Genomic DNA, 22,570 nt, shown 5'->3' with positions numbered 1-22,570 from the left:
GTGTTTACGTTTCGTCAAGCAGACAGTTTGCAGCAGCCTTAGAGGACCTGAACGAGGCCATCAAGCTGTGTCCAAACAACCGTGAGATCCAGCGGCTTCTGCTGCGGGTGGAGGAGGAGTGTCGACAGATGCAGCAGCAGCCGCCGGTGCAACAGCAGCCTCCGCAGCAGCAGCTCCCAGAGGAAGCAGAGCCTGAACCCCAGCACGAAGACATCTACTCCGTACAGGACATACTCGAGGAGGAGTTCTTGGAACAGGACGTGGAGAATGTGTCCATCGGCCTCCAAACGGAGGCTCGGCCCAGCCAGGGGCTCCCCATCATCCAGAGCCCACCCTCCTCCCCGGCCCCCCGGGACTCAGCCTACATCTCCGGCTCGCCCCTCGGCTCGCATCAGGTTTTTGACTTCCGGTCCAGCAGTTCCGTAGGCTCTCCCACCAGACAGAGCTATCAGTCCAGCTCACCCGTGCTCTCTCCAACTCACCAGAACTCACACTATCGGCCTAGTCCCCCGCACACTTCCCCGGCTCATCAGGGGGGCTCCTACCGCTTCAGCCCCCCTCCTATGGGAGGGCCAGGCAAGGAATACCCAAGCCCGCCCCCTTCCCCTCTCCGCAGAGGCCCCCAGTACCGGGCCAGCCCTCCAGCGGAAAGCATGAGTGTCTACCGTTCCCAGTCAGGCTCCCCTGTGCGCTATCAGCAAGAAACAAATGTGAGTCAGCTTCCTGGCAGACCGAAATCTCCGCTGTCCAAGATGGCCCAGCGGCCCTACCAGATGCCCCAGCTTCCCGTGGCCGTGCCCCAGCCTGGGCTCCGGCTCCAGCCGGCCAAAGCCCAGATTGTGAGGAGCAACCAGCCCAGCTCGGCCGTGCATTCAAGCACCGTCCTCTCCACGGGGGCCTATGGCCAAGTGGCCCATTCAATGGCCAGTAAATACCAGTCTTCCCAAGGAGACATAGGAGTGAGTCAGAGCAGGCTGGTTTATCAGGGGTCAATTGGGGGGATCGTAGGGGACGGGAGACCTGTGCAGCACGTCCAGGCCAGCCTGAGTGCAGGTGCCATCTGCCAGCATGGAGGGTTGGCCAAGGAAGACCTTCCCCAGCGACCTTCGTCAGCGTACCGGGGCGGCATGAGATACAGCCAGACGCCCCAGATTGGGCGCAGCCAGTCTGCATCCTATTACCCAGTGTGCCACTCAAAGCTGGACCTGGAGCGCTCCTCCAGCCAGCTAGGCTCCCCCGACGTGTCGCATTTAATCAGAAGACCTATTAGTGTCAACCCCAGTGAAATCAAACCCCACCCACCGACTCCCAGGCCACTGCTGCACTCCCAGAGCGTAGGCCTGCGTTTCTCTCCATCTAGCAATAGTATCTCATCTGCCTCCAACCTAACACCTACCTTCCGGCCATCCTCCTCCATCCAGCAGATGGAGATTCCGCTGAAACCGGCGTACGATAGGTCATGTGACGAGCTGTCGCCAGTGTCTCCCACGCAGGGAGGTTACCCTAGTGAGCCCACCCGATCCAGGACCACACCATTCATGGGGATCATAGATAAAACAGCCCGGACTCAACAGTACCCCCACCTTCACCAGCAGAATCGGACCTGGGCGGTGTCATCCGTGGATACCGTTCTCAGCCCCACGTCTCCAGGCGGCCTGCCCCAGCCTGAGTCCTTCAGCCCACCATCGTCCATCAGCAACATCGCCTTTTATAACAAGACCAACAATGCACAGAATGGCCATTTGCTGGAGGACGATTACTACAGCCCCCACGGGATGCTGGCAAACGGGTCCCGCGGAGACCTGCTGGAGAGAGTCAGCCAGGCCTCCTCTTACCCTGACGTGAAGGTGGCGCGGACCCTCCCTGTGGCTCAGGCCTACCAGGACAACCTGTACAGACAGCTGTCCCGGGACTCTCGACAAGGGCAGACATCCCCTATCAAACCAAAGAGACCATTTGTGGAGTCTAACGTTTAAAAGACGTGTGTTGGAGTGAGACCCATATGTTTTCACTGCACATCTTCAGGCTTGGTTTCCCACATCCGAGGTAGTTCTCTGGCTTAATTTCTCATGTAGTTTCTGCGTGGTGTTCAGAGGTGGCAGCCCACGTGCCAAAATCCTTTGCATGCAGCCGACTGAGAAGCTGGCCTCCAGGGAGCCGGGACTTGGGTTTCTTTGGTCCGTGCCCCAGCCACACGCTCTCTCCCTCTTCAGACGCCAGCGAGGAGATTGCTGTGCCCGCGAGCTTCAACCCAGGGAGATCAGATGCGCTGGTCGGCTTTTTCCACGAGACAATCGCTTTCACTGATGTTCTTGTTGTGTAAAATGTCTTTTTCCTTTTTTACGAAAATGAGATGAGATGTTCGCGTTCGTTTTCTTCTAGGAACTTGTAGAAAGAGTGCGACGCCCCTCTGCCTTTGCATTCTTATCCAGTGTTATCCAAATAGCAGCCCTCCCCACCCCAGAGCATTCTTGTGCCGTGGTCTCCTCCCCCTGGACTGCCAGGTCCCTGCGGCTGTCAAGTCTAGAATGTTCATTTAGATTTTTGCTGGTGTCCCTATGGGGGTAAAGGATCGAGGAGAAAGAGAAGACATAAGAAAACACCAATACAGTTATTTGAAATGTCACTCCATGGATTGCCCAAGAGGCATGGTAGGAACATTCAGGAAACAACCAGCCCTTTAATATTTCAGTCAGCCGAGGAAATTGAATGGGAATCGTACATGTTTTTAAAATACTTCACTGCGAGCTATTCTTTTTATGTTTTTAGCCAAATTAACCATTAAACGCTACTGATTTTCCATGAGTGGGGGAGAGAATAAATAAGTATATGGGGAGAGAGAGAAAAAAGAACTGTTCTGGATTCTCAGTGAAAGGCTGTAGAAAGTTCTTGTCTTGGAGAAATCTATTTGTTAGCCCCTGAGGTGTCACTGAGGGTTGTATTCCATGCAGAGTATATATGTTCTCCCCAGAGATTGACTGGCGTGGCAATCCTGTCAGTTGGATCTTTGCCTAGAGCCAGATTTTGTTCTACTGGTCCTCTTTTTTTTTTTTTTTTTTTTTTTTTAACCCAGATGGTTTAGTAAAGAATTGGTTCCTTAAAAAGGAAATTGAGTCCTCTGGGGATGGTAAGACTGATTCCCAGAGCTTGCGCCCAGGGCCATTGCATTCCGTGGTAGATGTGGTCACAACTCCACCCACCGTGGTTTCATTATCTGTCATTACAGGAATTGTTTATTTTTTTTTTCTAAGTAGGAGTGTTTGGCGGGGGGTGGATGTTTTTATTTTTTTGCCACTCATCACGTGGCATCTTGCTTCCCTAACCAGGGATCGAACCCACACCCCTTGCAGTGGAAGTGCAGAGTCTTAACCACTTGAATGCCAGGGACATCTCAGGAGTGATATTTAAAATCCAGATACAGTGAAGTGTTTCAGGGTGAAGAAAGACCCCTTTCAGCCCTCTGTGGGAGAGCATGAGATGGACAGTAAGCCTTCTGACCCCATAACCTGCACCCATCGCCTGTGTCTTGTGGTCATTTGCTAACCAGTCCTTTTGAGTGACTGAGGCCAGCAACAAGAACTCTGGAACCAAAGCCTTAGCACAGGCCCGGTAGCAACTGTTTGTCAGCTCTTAAATTAACAAACTAAACAACTAAAACTAAACAAAAGGGAATTTGTTCTCTGTTACAGGAATCATTCTGCTCTTGTTAGTAAAGGGCTACAGGAAGGGCAGTTTCCTGAACAGAAATCCAGATGTGACCAGACCTGTTTGTAATACTAAGTGTCCTCTGAAAGAATTGTTAAGTCATGGGGACCGTGAAGCTGAAATCAGAAACACTTCTGTACTAACATAGATTCTGCCAAATAGATGCACCCCTCCGCCCTGCAAGCCTGGAACAGGCCAGGATGTGTGTGTCTCAGTGCTGGAAGTAAACGGCAGGGCTGGTCCAAGACCCAGACTCTGTCCACTCTCTGATTTTTAGGGACTGTCTCCCACTCAGCTAGCCCAGAGCGGACATCAGTGTCTCTTCTCTCCTGTCTCTCTCTCACCGAGATGATGAAATGCACAGCTGTGGCATCAGCCCACGACCAGGAGCCCAGCAGCCTCTCAGCATTTTCTGTCCAGGTCTCGGCCCTGTTGGGCCCTTTGCATCTCACCCTTCTTAACCACCTCTCACTGAGGAGCTGCTGCCGCATCTTGAGAATTTCTCAGTGTCCATTAGAAAAGTGCCCCTGTTTATTCACAGCACCACACATACCACCTGCTCTTGCCTGAGTGGGTGAGCAGGTTCTGTAGTTTTATAAATATGCCATCGACGCCACTTCTCCCAAGCATGTCTCTTAGGATTTTCTAGGGCAAACAGGTTTAGGGTCCATGCCTTTTTGGACAAAACGCCTAAGCTGTCAACAGTCAAAATACAGTCCTTTTGTGGCCATTGTAAGAGGGCGTGAATGCCACTACTGGGTGCCGGTTGTTTTTGCCTAAAAAGTGCCAGCTGGACCTTACTGGAGCAGGAGGCAAAGCTCTTCTTTGTCAGCAGACTGCCTGTGCCCTGTTTTGCTACTTCACTGCCACGGGATGATCTTAGTACTGTATCTTAGAGATGCCCCCTCACTTGCTGGCATCCATGTCTGGCTTCAGGTGGGGGGGCGTTTTTCAGATCAGCTTGGTAAGTTCCACTCACCCCCTTCACGTCACCCTGAGCTGGAGACAGTGACAAACTTCAGCTTACAGGTTTCTCATCAAATAGTACCTTCCTCTCACCAGAATTCCTCTCACCAGAATTCTTGCACTAAATGCGTTTCCATCACATCATGTCTATAATGGGTGCACTTTATTGTTTGAATTTGTAACTCTGATAAGTAACTGGATATTTAAGTGTGAGTAATGTCTTCATTAGAAAATGGCAAAAGCTCCCTTGTCTTTTAGTGTGTTTTTCAAAGGGATTTAAAAAAAGGAAAGCAAGCAAGCAAGCAGTGGATCACAACATTTATAGCACAAGAAATAACTTGTATATAAGCATCAAAAAGATTAAGACTTTTTAAAGACAAAAAATATTTGCAGTGATTTTAAAGTGCTTTTCCAGCAATTTTCTTAGGGACTCCTGAGACATGGTTACTTTATTTACTGGATCAGTAAGGCACACAATTAACAAAAATTAATGTTTATTTACAAAGTAAAGGGAAAACCCTGTGTAACATGAGAATTTGGCATGGACAAAATGGAGACCATTTTGTATCTGCTCTTGTGTCTTCTCCGGGTTGCAGACGTGCACTATTAAAAGTCCCAAGTTAATAGAGCACAAACCCTTCCCGTCCCCCTCCCACGTGCCCTTCTTTCTAGACGTGTTTAACTTGAAGGCTCAGGAAAACTCCACGAATTAGAATCATGTACAGTACCCAAGGTTGTTGTCCAGAGATATGAGTTTGCTAATTTAGTTAAGCCTGGATTATTAAACACTTTTCCTAAGTTACTGTAAACAGAACAGCTTAGAGAAAGGTATTCTCGGTCCTTATATTGTACAGTAGTTTATGAACCCCTGTCTCTAAATATTGGTATTTTTATATCCCAGAGATGTACCCAATAGAAAAATGAATCCATATCTAATTTAATATCCATTAGTATTTTCCTTAGATTTTAGTCACAGTGGGGTTTTTTTGTGGATGTCACCTTGCTTCACCACACTTCACCACTAGGTGTCACTGTGGCTCTGCACCAGGCTTGTCTGGTAGCAAAGAACGGCAGCATCTCCGGGGAGCCACAGCCAGGCCGACAGGCAGGCCCATAGGCTCAGAGGATCCAGGAAGGAGGGAACAAAGGCCTGGAAAGGGGTCTCCACACATCTGTGCCAGTTGTGGCAGGATACACTCTTTGAACACTACCTGCTTTGGACCTTCAGCCAGGCAGAGACTGGGGGTAGGCTGACCAGATCTCCCTTGCTCTCTCCGGTGGGTGGATGGGAATGTAGAAGACCCCTCCCTTCCCCATGAGCACCCTCTCAGTTCCTCTCGGCCTCCAACTTTTACAACTCCAGAGGTGTCACAGTTGGATGGTTCGATTCAAAGAATTCAAAGTTATTTTTCTACTGCAGAATTGCCTTGGATAACACCTGTTGCTCACTGAATCTTTGCCACAAAAATGGAACAGGCACCCCCGTGGGGCAGGGTGTGCCCAACCCCATCCCAGCCTCCCCACCCCCACCTCGCCTGTCTGTCCCTGGGCTGCCTGCTTCTTGAAAAGCCACCCCGCAGAGGCAGCTGCTGCTGCTCCCACGCCAGGCCTGTGGTGGTGGCGTGCGCGCTGGGAGGTATGGCTTTCTCTTCCTCCTCTAGGAATTCCAGACTGACCATCTACCATGACTAACAACAATGAACAAAGGGCTTAGGGGTAGGAGCTACCTACAAAGACGTGTCATGGAAACCTTCACCATGCAATGCCTTGAACTCCACTCTGGCTGCTCCCAAGACAAGGTGGCTGGCTGGGGGCCTGGACACAAGCACAACGGGGCTGGTGGAGCCACTGTGCAAAGGTACTTGAATACTCACTGGGTCTTCATCAACTTTTATAATACAGACCACTCAAGGGCTGAAGTGTTGGGAACCTGCATTTCGGTGTCCAGTGCCTCGCAGCAGCTGAACCACCCTGAGATGCTTGTGGCCAGCTGATGGCCACAGCCAGAGCTTTGAAAGTCAGTACCAAATGAACATGTAATTGGACACCAAAAATCAAGTGTTAACTTTCATGTTTCCTCACCCGTTCCATCTCATTTCTTCCTGCTGACTCTGTGATATCTCTGCTAAGCTGACCTGTCAGGTTTTTGCTGGACACACACAGGTGCAGACCAACATCCCTCTTGTTTTTTTTTACACCTACTCTGTGGAAAGGAAGGAGCCTAGCTGCTTTATTGTTGTAGCACTCGCTGGCTGGATTTTTCTTTTGCCTAATCACTAACCAGAACACCTGGTTAGGGGAACTCGACTCAATCCCTTTCGTCCCCAGGACCAGACAGAGTTATTTCTGGAAAATTCAGTACTTGAATGTACCTGCCTTATTGTGAACCAACTTACTGGAAAAAAATTAGAAATGCTGGCTCCAGATCTCTGCTTCCTTCACGGGTTATTTTGGAAATCCTGTAAGTTACACTTCCTGTTCCAGTTCGGGTTGATTTTTTTTTTGTGGGGGGGTGGGGGGAGGTGTTTTCATTTCTATTTTTTTTTCCTCTGGCTGATTCTTGCTGAGTGGGGCCAGTTCCTCGTCAGGCTCAGGGCAGGTGCCATTCTCAGGCTTGGCCTCCTTTCCATCCAGCATAGCATCTTTGTCTCTGTTCTGTCTCCTCCAAATCCAAGATGATTTTAATTAGTACAGACCTGTACAGTCTACAATTAAAGAGTGATTTGTACTAACATGATTTTGATTCTTCCTCCTCTTTGCTGTCCTTTCAAGACACTTGCTGGAAAAAGCTTTAATGCACTTAGTTTTCCTTTAGGTTTTCTATAACTCAGATGTAAAGGACTTTCTCTGTACAGTATATTATCCAATGCATGTTTGTTCTCTATCCTGATATATTGAACACCACACGGTTGTGAACTCGTGCAGTGGGGAGGTCCCACACCCAACAGAGGCATCTAGCCCCCTGTGTATAAGGAAAGACATTTTCCTTTGCTGTCCTTGCTTGAGCAGTTTTATTGTCTGTACATGTGAGCTGTGTGAGATAGATGTGAAAAGTTAAATGAATGCAATTTCCTGACCATGTATACAGATCGCCATCTGTACAATGAACTGTATGTATGAAAGCAAATGTACTTATTTATAAATGGGTAACACTTGGAAAAACATGGTGTTGTGGTGCTTTCTCCTTTCATTACAGTACCTCTCCAGGAGCTGACTCGGGCCACTGTCTCTGAGGCCCACCATGCTAAGGATGCCTCCCTCAGGGACAGCTGGCTGGGCCCAATTCCTAATGATTTGGCTGGTCGTTTGTGGGATATTTAGAGTCACCCCTTTGGGCTCTTGTTCATTCAGAGAAGTTACAGAGCTCTCTTGAGAGCTGGACACCGAGGGGCTCGAGAGAACCCTGGACAAGACAGTCCTGAGGGCCCATCAGCCAAGGCCCACTGCGTTCATTGAGAGAGAGGAGGCTCTTTCTTCCATGGAAGAGGTCTCTCCAGCCAGGCCAAGGGAACACTGAGTTCCTCTCCTTGTTTGATTTTAATAGCTGAGGCTACACCTCAGTCCAGTGACCGTCCCCAAATCCAAGGCTGCCCGTTAGAGGCTGCATGCCCAAGGCAGGGGGACAGCACGGGTTATAGTTCCCAAGGCTGACTTGGTTAAAGCCGGAAGCCCACTGCTTCCAGTGACTATTTTTTTTCTTCAGAAGTCCGGCCAAGGGACTTCCCTTTGGTCTGGTGGTTAAGAATCCACCTGCCAGAGCAGAAGACACATGTTCAATTCCTGGACCTGGAAGATCCACATGCTGTGAAGCAACTAAAGCCCAAACGCCCAGCCCCTGCTCCACAGAAGAAGAAGCCGCTGCGAGGAAGAGAAGCCTGCACACCGCAGCTGGAGTAGCTCCCACTCGCAACAAGGGCCTGGTGCAGCCGCAAAGAAAATACAGTTTAAAAAAGAAAGAAATCTGGTCAGAAATTTCCAGTCCTCACCATATAGAGAACTAGGCAGCTATGCTGTGGAGAGGGTACAGATTTCCGGAAACTGGCTGGAGACTCAAAACCTTTCCTCAAGGACAGAGTCAGGGGTTTTTCCCACCCAGCTGCGACCTGTCTGTCTGCTTCAGGGACAAGCAAGGAAGGAGACCTCTTCCTCGCAACACCAGACTGTGATAAACAAACATTTCTGCTGTGTCACTACATCCATTTCCCTCAAAGCACCCAACTGGGGAAGCAGGAGAACACCAGGTGTGCGGTCATCCCAATCTGGACGCTAGAACTGCCTTCAAAGAGCGGAGAACTCTGGAAGTTTAGCCTGAGCAGAAACGATAAGGGGATAAGTGGCTGGGAGGGGGAAAAAAAAAACAAAAACAGATTTTTAAGGATTCCCGAGGCAATGGTTGAAAGGTAAAAGGAATTCTACAAAGCTAATTCTGAACAGTTGTTGGCTCTGAACCAGACTACAGAGCCACTCGAGCGGCAGGAAGCCGTGCCCTCAGTAACACTCTTGTAGGTCTTCCCCTTGCTGTTTTCATTCCCTGACAGGTGCTCTTTGTAGTCTGACACACCGCTGTGCAGACATGCACGTGGGCAGTCACACTCCCACAGGCCGAGGCTGAGTGGAATCGGAGCATCATCTTCTTTCACCTTTAAAAATGGGAGCTCTGAAATTGTATTCCTTCGGAGACACAACTGTGCCTTGGGCAAGAGAATTCTGTGACCTCTCGAGGTTCCCAACCCAGTGGGTAGGCGATCTGCCTTGGAGAGAGAGGCAGCCTGGAGTCTGGCATCGTTCGAATATTCAAGCACAGAGGCCCTTAAAATTCAGAAGCTGGTGCAGAAGCCATAAGAGAGATGGCACACTCACTGGGTCGGGATGCCTCTGCCCTCGCAGACAGCCACCCCTGAGCCTGACCACGAGGCCACCTCATGACGTGACGCAGAGCCATAAGAGAGATGGCACGCTCACCGGGTCGGGATGCCTCTGCCCTCGCAGACAGCCACCCCTGAACCTGACCACGAGGCCACCTCATGACGTGAGGCAGGCCACATGGTGCGTGTTCAGGCTGATAAGCAGACGAAGGTCCACACAGACACCCTGATTCAGGAGGCGCTACAGATGTATCAAGCAAAGACCTCTCAAGCTCTGGCTCAGACACGCTCAACACCAGATTTGATACAGAAAAGAGAGTGCTGGGAAGTAAGAATCAATGTCACCGAAGGATGACTTAACCTTACCAGAGGATGTTCTGTAGGGTCCCTTTCAATAGTGAGCCCCCGGGTAAATTGCCATTAAGTGACAGGAGCACGTGGTGCATCCTGGTGAGATCTGAGGTCACACCCAGCTTCGTTGGAAACACATTTGCCTGACCCTCGGGGATTGATCTAAAGTAGAATCTCAGCTTGTTCTCAAAGCTTTGCTCCTCTTCTTAAGGAATGAAGAGACATATTTTTATTTTTTGAGACATTTTTAAAACAAAAAAGGTTAATGGAATAGGCAGGGCAACTTCTTGCCTAGGTCCCATCAGGCTCTTGCGGTTCCACCCTCCTGGACACCCTGTCTGGGAACAGAATTTCTCTAACCCTTTGGAAGAGCCTCCCTCACTGGGGTCCAGAGCGAGGACCATTTCAGAGCCTGTAGTGCTCTGAAGTGATAAACAGCATGAGTCACTTTACTTTCTGTGCCCAGCCTGGGGATATGCAGTTTCTCTCGACCCTGGTAGGCAAACCTCACGTATCTGCTTTTTAAAAGAGCTGGCTCCTTTTACTGCCACAGGAAATGAAGATAACAGGCCAGAGATCTGCTGTAGACGTTTATTGAATCATCTGTTGTACCAGCACTACACTGGACTTCTTCGAAGATTGGCCACAGGCAAAATAAAACAAGCCACCACGGATCAGCTTGGCTGGGGCAGGTGAGGAGGGGGGTGCCTTTTTGGCTCATTAGTTATCCAGCATATGCTTTGGCAAACAGGCCAGTGTTCAGACTTTTTTTTTTTTCTTTGCAAATCCAAGGTTCTGTTTCTCTCTGTGCCCTTCTGGCAAGAGAGATACACAATCCTACTCTGGTAGTTTGTCTAAGGTGGAGTTTTCCCACGTGTAAACATCGACTATACCAGGCGATCAAAGAACAGTGTAAACGGCATGCGGTGGTGTGCGGAGGTGGGCAGCCGCAGCAGAGCCCAGAGCGGCCACGGGGTGGGGTGGGGAGCAGGCAGCCCTGCTGGGGAGGGCGCCCACCTCCGCCACCTGCCCAGAGGAGCAGCATCGCCTGAGGCGGGACCCCCCACGGCAAAGGCCGAGTTGTAGGAATTCAAGTATTAAAGGAGATGAGCCCCCTTTCTCGAAGGCAGCATTTAGCTGGGAGAGGCAGCTGCTGAAAAACGGTAGTCAGAACTGGAAATTTTATTAATGTCTTAAGTCAAGTCTGTCTTGTCTGAAACTGCGTCATGTTCCTCAAAGCCCAGAAAATGAGGAAAACAAGGAGAGAGCATTTGCCAAGTCCAAGAAGCGCAGATCAATGCTCTAATCACGTTATCTCTAGACCAAAGGCAAACGGCGACTCAGCTAACAGCGTTACACACTCACAGGGTTGGGGAGGGGTGGGGGGGGGGTTGGATTAATCTGATTCCGTCTTGGTCCCAACTTCCTGCAAAGACCGGCCGCAGGTAGGAGAGGAGCCCGTCCTCCCGAACCCTCCTCATAGAAATCGAAAGGGGGCACCTTATCCTTTTTAGCGGCAGCTTTTTGTTTAACGGGAAAAGGCCTGTGCCCTCTTGTCAGAGGAGCCTCCCGTGAGCTCTGGGGGTCAGGAGCGGAGGCCTGGCCCAGCGGGGACAGAAGCCCCTGCAGGTGGCCCAGCACCCCCCAGCGCCCACCTCCAGGCTCTTCTCTGGGCTGCCCTCTGAAGCGGCTCACGGCAAGTTTGTCCCAAGTCTACGGCCCCCAAGGCAAAGCCACCTCGGGGCTAAAGGGTTAAAGAAAGGGAAGGCTCCAGAACGCAGCTGTGCCAAAGCCTGGGTCCAGAGAGTCCCAGGGAGTCCCTCCCCTGTCCTGGGGAACCTGGCCCTGACACCAGCATATTTCACATATAATGTCACTAGCTCCGCTGCCAAAGGCTGGGCCCCTTCAGAGCGCCGGTCCTTCGGGCCGCAAGACTCCTGCCAGGAGTTTGGGGTCACACAAAGCAAGTCTCAGCTTCACTGCGGCCTCGAGAAGGGAGCGCCCCCAACTCTCGGACCCATTTAGGCCCAGAGCCTTAACCCAAAGCTGCTCCATCTTGGGGAGGAAGTCGGGTGGCAACAGGGGCGGGGGTGGGGGAGTGGGGTGGGGGTGGGAGTGGGGACGCGTGCTCAGGACTAACACGACAGCAGCAGCAGCGAGGAGCAGGAAGCGGAGGGGGCCTGAACCCCAAAAATCTGCGCTCAGAGAGGACTTCCCCCCCTACCTCCGCTGTGCCCAGCCCTGCCCGGACCCTCAGCGGCGGTTGCGGGACGGACACCTGCCTGGGCCCCTGGAACAGGAGGGGCCAGGATGGGGCACCCGTCACTGGGAGCTGGGGCTGTCGCCCTCCGTCAGCGTCTTGAAGTCCATGGAGAGCGCTTGCTCTTCCGCCTGGAGGGGCCGCTTCCAGTCGGCGCGGGTCAGGATGTAGAGTATGACCGTGGCGAAGGTGGCCAGCAGCAGGCCCAGCACGTTGGCCAGGACGCCCTCGGGCTCGAACATGCTGTACTTGGTCCTGCGGGGTTGAGGCGTCGCCCTTAAACCCAGTGCCCTTCACCCCAGCCGGAAAGACGCCCTGGGGTCCCAAGCCCGAGTCCGCCCCCCACCCCGCCCCGCCCCGGGAGAAAAGCCCCTGCTCGGCCGCCCCGCACAGAGCCGCCGGGAGGGGGCGCTCACCCGAGCTCGAACAGCAGCGCCTCCTTCAGGCCCAGCAGGGCGGTGGCCACCGAGAGCAGGAAGATGGCGGCGCCGAAGAAGACGTGCTGCGGGCGGTAGCGGCTCCGCAGAGAAAACGAGGCGCCCGGGAACAGGAAGAAGCTAAAGCCCACGAGCCACTGGGAGAAAAGGCGAGGTGCTGCCGGGGACCGAGCTGCGCCCGCTCCGCGCAGCCCGGGGACGCCCTGGGCGCACCTCCGGGCGCACACCTGGCCGCAGCCGGTTCGGGGCCTGCTCCCTGCCCCTCCCCGCCACCGTGGGGCCGCGAGGACTCACCTGCGCAAAGAAGAGCGCGAAGACCAGGATGCCGCACCAGCTGTGCAGGCTGTACAGGTCGGCGTAGCCCTTCTTCCTGTGGTGCTCGAACACCGCCACCAGACCTGGCGGGAGGCGGGGGTAGCGTGAGGACAGGGCTGATGGGGACTGAGGGGATGCGGTGACCCGAGGGAAACCTGCCTGGGCGGGACTTCTGGGCTCCAGTCCCGGCTCGGTGGCTGCCAACACCCAGTGTCCCTACCTGGGGGGCTGCTGGGGAGGGGCAGGGACTGGACAGTGAAGCAGCTACTTCCCCAAGTCAGCAGAGGTGGAGGAAGGGCGCGCCGGCCCCCAACTCACCCACCAAGGCGATGACGAAGGCGAAGACGTGCAGCAGCCCGTGCAGGACTTTGGTGGTGCGTTTGGCCTCATTCCTGAAGACGCGGTAAACCAGCAGGGCTTGTGGGCCGTGAGAAAGGGAAGGTCAGCACGCTAACCCCAGCCCGCAGCCCTCCGGCCAGGGCAGCGAGGAGACACACCCTCGGCTGAAGAGGGGACCTGAGTCTAGGGCTTGTCCAGGTACCCCAGCCACAGGAAGGGGGAAGAAAACAAGGCTCCTGCGCCCTGGCGCGCCCACCCCGCACCTTCTTATCAGCTGTCCCCGGGTATTCCAGGCTGTTTTAGGCTCATCAAGCAGGCACACCAAGGTGCCACATACTTCTGAGTTCACCCCTTAGCTTTGATGGTCTTCAGTTTGTCCAGCACCCTGATCACATATTCACTACTTTTAGCAAGTAGGCTCCCTGGTTGGGAAACCCCTGGTTCTCAAAGCAGAACCTTGTGATCCGAAATGAATTCCCCCTCTTCCGCTGAGGTGGTCAGGGCCAGGGGGCCTGGGGAACGCCTCTTAGGAGCCTGCTGCTGAAGGGGTTGCTGACACCAGGACCACCTCGAGGAAAAATGGATAGATCCAGCTTTCTTGTTTCTAGAAGGAGAAGGCCATGGCCTCCTGGCCTTGAGGCAGAGTGCATGGCCAACCACAGCCTGGATCCTACCCCAGAGAGAGGAGCTCTAGCTCTGCCAAGTCCATCATCTACACACACTTTTAAGTCAGAAAGGAGTTGCCACCCAGCAGCCTCAGAGGGCCCTGATTTGGATTCCCAGTGTCCCCAGGCTCTGAGCCAGCTTCCGGGGTGAAAGGGTCCCTCAAACCCGCTCCCAGGTGGTGTCACCCAGAGACTCACCGTCTCCCTGCAGGAAGACCAGGCCTATGATCATGCAGAGGGGGTGCACGTTGAACTGCAGGGCACTCTCCCAGGCAATGCCGCCTCGGTACATACCAAGCCAGGCACCAGTCATGGCCACCACGATCAGGCCCAGCAGTTGGGAGAAGGCCATGTAGTAGGGCAGCGCCCTGGGGACACGTGCTGGGCTGGCAGGGCCCTCCATGCTGAGGCGGCTACTGCGGAGAAGATGGCAGAGCTCAGAAGAATGGCTCACAGCCTCCAAAGATCCGCCCCATGCCTGCCTGCCGCCTCCCTCTCAGCCTGCTCCCCGGCCTCTGTGCTCATGTAGCAAGCATCCAGCGGGAGGGGCCTGGCTTCCCGCAGAACTGGACCACACCTGGCTGCACTTCCACCTGCAGTGAGGGTGCAAGTCAAGGCCCTCCACATTCTGAGCAGAGCAGGAGGGCCCCATGGCAGTGCTTTCTGTTTCACGAGGCCCTGGGTTTTCTCAGGTCGGGTTCATGGGTGAAATACAGAGAAGTGAGCACATTCCTTGAAGATGCAGGAGTTTTTCCTCCAGATGAACCATAAAGGGCATCTGGGGTGAGAAATGGGAGCCTGACTCCCCTTTGCCTGCTGTTTCAGCTTCAGCCCCAGGTGAGAGAAGTCCTGCCAACAGAGCAGCCCCCAGCAGCGTGGCAGCAGCCAGTAGAGGGATGTGCTCTGAGCTGCTTCACCAGAAATGACGTGGGAGACAGGAGCCTTCAAGCAGCCCTTTCCCTTCCTGCCTCCGCCTGCTCCTCCCTGCCACACCTGGGGCGGTAGGCCTGCACTGCTCCCAGGCCAGGCTTCCTGAACTGAGCCCTGCAAGGTAAGAACGGACTCCTGGGGTCACGTAGCTCCCAAGGATTCGGTGCCAGAGCATGTGTGTCACTGCTCCCACCCAGCAGACAAGGAATGGGGGCAGGTGGGAGGGGAGAGGTCTCAATGGGGCTTGGGGAAGCCAAGCCCAGGGGCCAGTGGGAGCCATTTCCTGGCTCCTCTGCCCAGGCCTGGTTGTCACCAAAGCCAAGCCCCAGCTCTGACAGGCCTGTGTGCCAGCTCTTCACCCGGAACCTACTGGTTCTTCCCACACTCGGGCGGGAGTGGCAGCCAGGGGGGATGGGAAGAGAGGAAGCAGTGGATAAGCAAGTATAGCCTCGGTGCCCGTGTCCTATGGCCACAGAAAGGCTCTGCCAGGGCTCCCAGAGGGCCCAGCGCTCCATTCCCCTGGCTCGCCTCTTGCAGTGCCCCAGCCTCTCCCAGTGGCCCTGGAAACACCCTCCTCCTTATTACTGGCAGAGAACAGCAGCTGAGCAGAGAGGTTTGACTAACACATTGTGGGATCCCTCCTAATACATACTGAGCACAGTGGGTTCCCTGGTAGCTCATACACTAAAGAATCTGCCAGCAAACCTAGGTTCAGTCCCTGGGTGGGGAAGATCCCCTGGAGAAGGAAATGGCTACCCACTCCAGTATTCTTGCCTGGAGAACCCCGTGGACAGAGGAGCCTGGTAGGCTGCAGTCCGTGGGCTCGAAAACAGTCAGATGCGACTGAGCGACTGACTTTTCACTTTCACTTTTCACCCTCTACCCTGTGCAGCTCAAAAGAACTAGCGTCTGGTCGATCAGGCCGTGACCTCCTGGTAAGCGGACCATCTTTACCCCCACTTCCCTCAGCCACCTTGGACTACTGTTGGCAATGCCACCGTTTTTTAAAGTGGGGGCCGGGCAGGCAGTGTTGATAACCCACTCCCTGTAGTAAAATACAGATAAGCAAAAAAAAAAACCAAAAGAGAGAAATTACAAGTAATCAATGTTTTGATTTATACCCTTTTCATACTTTCTTTTACAGAAACATGACTACCAATTTTTAACCTTTCTTCACTTAATTCTAGACCACGCACATCTTTTCGTGTCAGTGAACATACATCCACATCATGGTTGTCTTATTACACGACAGTTTCATATTTTAACCAATCCCTTATCTCCTGTTGTTAAATATTTAGCCAGCTTTCTAGACACTAGGTTATCATCACTGCACACCTAATTCCTAAATGGGATCCTGAGCAAGGGCTAGGTTCTTTTTTAGATTTTGGATACATTCTGTCAAAACACATTCCCGAAGCACCCCCGTTGCAGGTGGGAACACCTGCTTCCAGAAGCCCTGGACACAGTGATGCCACACTTCAGGAACTCTCGCTTGCTCATCATCAGCTCAATACCCACGCTGGAGACTGCTAACCCTAGTGCCAGTCTGCCTCTCCTCCAAATTCGAACCCCGTTTCTAGCTGTCCACTAACACGTCTACCTGGACATCCCTCAAGCACTGCAAGGTCTGCACATCCAAAGCCACATTCCTCTCCTGACCCCCAGGTCGCCAGTGTGGCCATCTCCCCCAGGCCTCGCCAGCACTTCCCTCCCAGCCACCTTTATTGCCCCCACCCAGCAGGGCTAGAACTTCTGCCCCCATCTCCCTACCCTCCCTACCCTCATCTGCCTGACCCACAGGGACAGGGACAAAGCCAGCTCCCTAGTCTTGTTGCCCCTCCAGGCACAAAGGGCCGCCAACACGTGATGGTCAAATGCCAACTCCTTAACTAATCCCATGCGGGTTTCCACCCGCAGCCCCCACTGTTTTCCTACCAAGTCCACTGGCGGAGGTGCTCCCAGGCCACGGCTCTGACAGCGCAACTTGGCGGTAACCCCTCTACCTCATGCTCCCCTGCGCTTCCTGCCCCACAACCTGAAATGGGCATTTTGTTCACCACTTTGTCCCCAAGGCTGGCCTAGGGCTTACTTACCCCGGTCCTGCCCTGAGCTAAGCCCACATGGGCCTCTCTGCAGCAGAGCCCTGTGAGCTCCCTGCAGGCAGGGACTGCATCCGCCTCCCCCTTGGGTGTCCTCTGGGATCTGATCCCTTGTGCTGACTCCAACAGGAAAACTGTTCTGAACAGAGAGATGCTGTCCTCCTCCTTTATTAGATTCCTCTTGAGAGCCCGGGGCACAGTCAGAATCTGATTAGCTCTGAATTAGGAAGAACAGAAAGAATGGGCTCTGCCCCAGCCGACCTGCCAGTCTGCCCGCCCATTAGACAGCGAGGACAGAGCGGGGCTCAGGGCTGCCGAGAACTGCACTCCTGGGTCCCGAGCCACTCCGCTGTGACGCAAGCCACAGCCAGCTTTTTCCCTTCCCAACTGGTCTCATCATGAGATGGGCAGAAGTGGGAGTTCTCTTCTTAGCCATGGTACTCTGATTTATAATATGAAATGTATGCAACAGAGCATCTAAAACCCTAGGAATTTTCAACGTGAAGAAAGCCTTAAACGTTTCTTTTGTTATGTTAATATTATGTTAATGAAGCCCCTAGAAAACTGGGGGATGGTTACCAGGGGAACCAACCTTGTGACTGGAGGGTTGGAACTTTCAGTCCCGCCCTTGACTTCTGGGGAGGGAGAGGGGCTGGAGATTGGGTTCAGCCACGAATGTCCAATGATTTAATCAGTCAGACCTGTATAACGAAGCCTCCTTGAACCCCCAAAGGACAGGGTTTGGAGAGCTCCCAGGTTGGTGAACACATCCACAAATTAATTGAACCCGAGAAGAGGGTCATGGGAAGCTCTGATCTGTAACCTATTAGTCAGCAGCACCGGTGACAACCTGGACTTGCAGTTAGCATCTGAATGGGGTCAGGGGACAGTCTCGTGGGACTAAGCCCTTAACCTCTGAGATCTAACCCTGTCTCCAGTTAGGTAGTGTCAGTGTTGAGTTAAATTGTAGGACAGGGACTTCCCTGGCAGTCCAGTGGTTAAGACTTCAAGCTTCCAATGCAGAGGGCACAGGTTTGATCCCTGGTTGGGGAACTAAGACCCTACATGCTGCAAGCTGTGCCCGAAAAAAAACAAAAACAAAACCTGTAGGACACCCAGCAGCCGCTGAGAAATGGAGGCTCGCCTGGTGGTGCTGAAAACACGAGGCCACAGTGCAATGACAAAACGTGGCCTCAGTGTCCTCACTGAAGACCTCCTGAGTCCCCGGGAGTCCGAACCCTGGTGCTGTTGGCACCCTGAGATGGTAGCCTGGAGATGTGAGCTTTTGTGCCTCAAGGGCGGGAGCCCTGCTCTGTACTCAGCTCTTCCTGAGTTCTCTCTTTCAGTCTTCACAATAATCTATGATGGTAACAGGAGTATTACCCCCATTTGACACGTGAGTAAATTGGGACTCAAAGAGGATAAATACTGAAAGTGAAGGTGTTAGTCGCTCAGTCTTGTCCGACTCTTCGAGATCCCAAGGACTGAAGCCCCCCAGGCTCCTCTGTCCATGGAATTCTCCAGACAAGAATACTGGAGTGGGGAGCCATTTCCTTCTCCAGGGGATCTTCCCAACCCAAGGATCAAACCCAGGTCTCCTACATTGCAGGCGGATCCTTTACCATATGAGCCACCAGAGAAGCCCAGAAGGATTCTGCTGCAGATGATTTTGGACACGAGGATAAATGACTTGTCCAAAATCATCCGTGGCAAAGAACTGCTCAACTCAGTTGTTTATCAAGTGCCTGCAAAGCAGTAGCCACACTGTTGGATGCTGGAACATAGAGATGAGACGTGGCCCCCGCCTTCTGGGGCCTTGCAGACAAGATGCAGAGCAGAGGCAGATTCTAGAGTAAAGGGCCCCTGAGTTAAACTCCACTGGGCACTCTGGATTCATGCTGGAGTGGCCATCTTACAGGGGGTGCCCACTAAGGGGTGTGGCTCTGCGCTTTCTAACGCCAGTAACTAGGCGAGAGTGGAAAGCTTCCTCGGCACTGAAGCAAGGATTCAGAGGACCTGACTGCTCAGAAACACGGCCCTGGCACAGCCTCTCCCCTCCCATGCCATCCTCCTGGGCCCGCCTCACCCTCTCGAGGACCCACTCTAATAAGGCAGCTCACACCCACCATTACTTCAAGCATTGGTGTCCCCCATGGGCTTTCTGGGGAGAAAAGGCTACAGGTAGAAACGGGCAGGTTAGAGAGAAGAGGTGACAGGGACAGACTACTGCAGGATCTTCATGACACCTGCTCCAGAGGCATCTCTCCTGTTACTTCACCCCAGTAACGAGGTGTCCCAGGGAAGTCAGAGATAAGGAATGACCACGGACTCACCGAAGCCTAAGCAGTGCCCTTGTCGCACCTTCCAGTCTGAAGGTGGTTCTAAACCTGAGTATGAGGGATGACAGGAAAACCAAAGGAGCAAGACCAGTCCCCCTCAGGCAGGGGAACCTGTAGGCTCCCCTCAGCTGGCCTCACAGCCAGTAAGATCTAAGTGAAAAAAATCCAGATATACCGAAAAGACAAAGCTCCGAGCAGGTTCTGTGCTTCACGGAAAATGAGCTGAGACCCCTTCAGCAACGTAGCTGCCCATCACTTCTGCGGTTCATGTAACTGACAGCACGTCTCTGGGCACAGACGGGCTGCTTCCAACAACGAGGGGTGCAGAGAAGATACTGCAAGGACTCTGGTTGGAATCCAACTTACCCACAAACGGTGGGTGAGTCTGCTAGCCCTGAAATCAGTTGGGATTCACTCCCTAGTAAGCAAATGCCCTGGAATCCTACCCCTGCGCTTCCTTCTCTCACCCTTCCCTCTTTCCTAACGGTGGTACCTCAGAACACTGGCAGCTTTGGGGCCTCCTGTGTTCCCAGAGCCATGTGGGCAGCAACGTCAAGGGCCTGGAAGCAGCCCACCTGCACCCCAAAGGCTTCCTGGCCCTCCAGACCAAGCACCTGTGCAAGCTCATGTGGACCCTTACTCGGCTGCCCTCCTTCCTGTCAGAGCACAGGATGGGGATTTGGGGTCTCTGGCAGCTTCTGGGATCTCAGGCTGTGACCGTCACCCCACCCTGCCCCCACACACCTGCAGTCAGGCCCCACTTAACTTGGACAACCAGGGCCAGGAGCTGCCGCAGGGTTTGAACGTGCCAGCAAGCATCCCTCTCCCTCCCTGAGCCCGGGGGGCTTCACTGAAAGGCCACCAGGCCTAATCTCATTATGAGGACCAGACACCACACACGTCCACAGCCTGGAAGCAGGAGCCTGGCCTGGCCGCAGACCTTATCGGCAGCAGCGTTTTAATCGGGTTAGAAAAGATTTTGTTGAGGGCTAGGTCTTTTCTTGGGTACCCCCTTGGGTACAAGGGGTAAACGACTCAATTGTCTTGGAATATCCTCGAATGTGATGAAAGATGAGGCAAAATGAGGGCTGGGCTGTTAGATGGGGCACTCTCTTACCACTGGCACCCAAGTAACCCCCAGGAAGGAAGCTTGAGGTCAGACACCAAGCCCAGTTCTCCATTAGGTCCAGGGGCTCAGTGTCAGGGCTCTCAATACTTGTAGGGACTCACAAAAAAAGGTGTTGGTTTCTGTTAAAATCGTAAGAAAAAACAAACTAGGATTGAATAAAATATTTTAATTTTTAACCCAGCCTGGATTATATTTGTCTTTATACTGTTGTGACTGTAAAATACAATTATCTTTATTTATTATTTTTTTTAATGGAGGAAGGAGAATGTCACAATGCAGCCCTGGTCAGATGGATGTGATTTCAAAGCCAGCCCCACTGTTCATGACAGGGAGCCAAGAGCCTTCTATGAGCATGATTCCTCTTCCAAAAGGTAGGGGCGTGTTGAGATCCACCTTACTGGCCTGTAGCAAAGATGAAGCAGAATATGTACCAGTGCTGGCACCTGCTGGCCACATAGTAGGCATTCAGGTAAATAGCAATCTCACAACAACTAAATCTTTTTCTAACAGCACCTTAGGAAGAGTCACACTTCAGAAGCTGTTGACACATGAGGTTTAGGGCTGTAGACGGCCAGATGGCAGCAGACAGCATGACTCCCTCTAATAAATGCACACCCTCCCTTCTGCCTACCAAGAATCCCCACACTTGGGCAGAAAGCCCTGGATCTGGGGTGAATTCCTCCACCAAAATCTTCTAGCATTAGAACCACTTTGTATTAGAAGCCGCCCAAGGGAAGATGGCGCAGGCAGGGAAGCAGTGGGACAAGCAAAGCCTCCACTCAGGTCCTGGAGGCCCCTCCTGCCCAGGGGTGGAGGTGGGAGGTTGTAGCAGCCCTTTCTGTGTATGGGGCTCCCCTTGGCATTTACAAGTTGCCTGTATTTTCTGCCTCAATCCAATTGCACAGAAGAAATCAAGATATGTATGAGAAGGTAGCAAAGCTTTGTGGGTTTTTTATTTGATTTTGCTATGAAAACGAAGGAACAGAAGCCAGATAAGATAGAGCTTCATTTAATGAGTCTTAGAAAATCGTCAAAGCCAAGGTGGCATGAAAGAGGAGAGGGGCAACCAAAAGGGAGAAAGACCTGGGAGGGGTGCCAGCCTCTAAAGATGTAGCTGAGACTAAGGGGTCCACCTGGATCCTCCTCTCTGTGGTGCCCTGGGGTTCAGGACAACCGGGGGGTGCCCCCAATACCCAGGTGTCAGAGGCAGCAGCAGATCCCTTCCCCCTCTTAATTCTCCAACCCCTGTACCCACAGTTCAGGGCCTACCACGGCCAACTCGAGGGGAAAGGATTTCCCAAACGGGAGACTCCTCGCCCACCAAGAGGCTGGGGGTGTTCCAGAAGAATAAGGGACCTCCAAGCTAGACACCTCACCCCAAAGGAAAGAGGCAGAGGGAGGGAGGCCTGGCCACTAGAAGCAGTTTGGCAGCTCCGTTTCAGGTGTGGCAAATGTTGGTTGCTGCACTTCTACCCTGCCTGGTTTCTGGTATATGGCAAAACATTAACCGTGCATCTACACATAAACTTGCAGTTCCCTGCCGCTCCGTTCTAACTTCCAAAGAGACGAGGCGCAGAGGCAGACCGGGACCAACGGCCGACAGCTAGCGAGTCGAGCTCTTTACTGTCGGGCCGGGCTCCGTGGCCCTGAGCCCAGGGAAAGCAGGTGCAGTGAGTCAGATTGGCGGCAGGAGAGGACAGGAGAAAGACTGGCTGCGGCGCCGGGATCCTGGCCTGTTCCGGCGCGGGTGCGGTCCCGCCCCAGGCCCGGCACCCCTAAACCCACGGTGCCCCGGCATACAGCCGGGCCTCCTCCCCACCGGGCCTCGGCTCACCCCCTCCGGCCCGGGCCGCCTACCTGGCCGGACGTCTGACCCGGACCTCGTCCTCGCTGCTCCCCGCCGCGCCGCCGACTGGCCCACGAGCCGCCCGCGCCGCGCCCGGGCTGCCCCGCCGGTTCTGCCGGCCGCGCTACCACGTCGCCATGGCAACCGGGCGGCGGCGGCGGGTTGGCGGCCAGGCTGGCGACGCGGCGTGCGGGGGGCGCGGGGGCCGGAAGTGCCCCGGCGGGTCCGCGCACCCTTGACCGGGCCGGGTTCCCCATGGTGCCTGGTCTGGCTTCGGGGCCCCACCAGGCCTGAACCTTGACCCCAGCGTGGTAGGGGCTGCGG

General features: G+C 53.6%; 2 protein-coding genes and 1 long non-coding RNA gene across 7 annotated transcripts in view; 2 read left to right on the top strand and 1 right to left on the bottom strand.

Moving 5' to 3' along the window:
• The window catches only part of TANC2 (tetratricopeptide repeat, ankyrin repeat and coiled-coil containing 2), a 372,903-nt gene extending 365,070 nt beyond the window's left edge, over positions 1 to 7,833 (top strand). For all 3 annotated transcript variants that reach the window (XM_055575581.1, XM_055575580.1, XM_055575578.1), the window contains one exon: positions 23 to 7,833. In XM_055575581.1, coding sequence (XP_055431556.1) covers positions 23 to 1,976 — 1,954 coding nt within the window. In that variant the 3' untranslated portion in view covers positions 1,977 to 7,833. The remainder of the gene's footprint in view (positions 1 to 22) is intronic.
• A 2,510-nt stretch (positions 7,834 to 10,343) lies between these two features.
• On the top strand, positions 10,344 to 16,170 carry LOC129648856 (uncharacterized). Of its 2 annotated transcripts, XR_008712895.1 has the most exons (4): positions 12,082 to 12,935; positions 13,177 to 13,273; positions 14,729 to 14,954; positions 15,726 to 16,170. It is a non-coding gene; the product is annotated as an uncharacterized LOC129648856 (long non-coding RNA). The 2 variants fall into 2 exon arrangements; XR_008712896.1 differs by lacking the exons at positions 12,082 to 12,935; positions 13,177 to 13,273 and adding an exon at positions 10,344 to 10,579 and having other exon boundaries at positions 15,726 to 16,156.
• LOC129648855 (transmembrane ascorbate-dependent reductase CYB561) lies at positions 11,055 to 22,481 on the bottom strand. Of its 2 annotated transcripts, XM_055575576.1 has the most exons (6): positions 22,258 to 22,481; positions 14,102 to 14,319; positions 13,218 to 13,316; positions 12,879 to 12,982; positions 12,564 to 12,721; positions 11,055 to 12,402 (listed from the first exon to the last, which is right to left on the bottom strand). In XM_055575576.1, the coding sequence occupies exons 2-6, from the start codon at positions 14,304 to 14,306 to the stop codon at positions 12,210 to 12,212; spliced, it is 759 nt and encodes a 252-aa protein (XP_055431551.1). In that variant the 5' UTR covers positions 14,307 to 14,319; positions 22,258 to 22,481; the 3' UTR covers positions 11,055 to 12,209. The 2 variants fall into 2 exon arrangements, with proteins under 2 accessions (XP_055431551.1, XP_055431552.1); XM_055575577.1 differs by lacking the exon at positions 22,258 to 22,481 and having other exon boundaries at positions 14,102 to 14,396.
• Between the last annotated feature and the right edge of the window lie 89 nt (positions 22,482 to 22,570).

The sequence above is a fragment of the Bubalus kerabau genome, chromosome 4 (genome assembly GCF_029407905.1).
Source record: "Bubalus kerabau isolate K-KA32 ecotype Philippines breed swamp buffalo chromosome 4, PCC_UOA_SB_1v2, whole genome shotgun sequence".
Lineage (NCBI taxonomy): Eukaryota > Metazoa > Chordata > Mammalia > Artiodactyla > Bovidae > Bubalus > Bubalus kerabau.
Note: the sequence above shows the minus strand (reverse complement) of the source record. Positions and strands in the feature narration are given on the sequence as shown.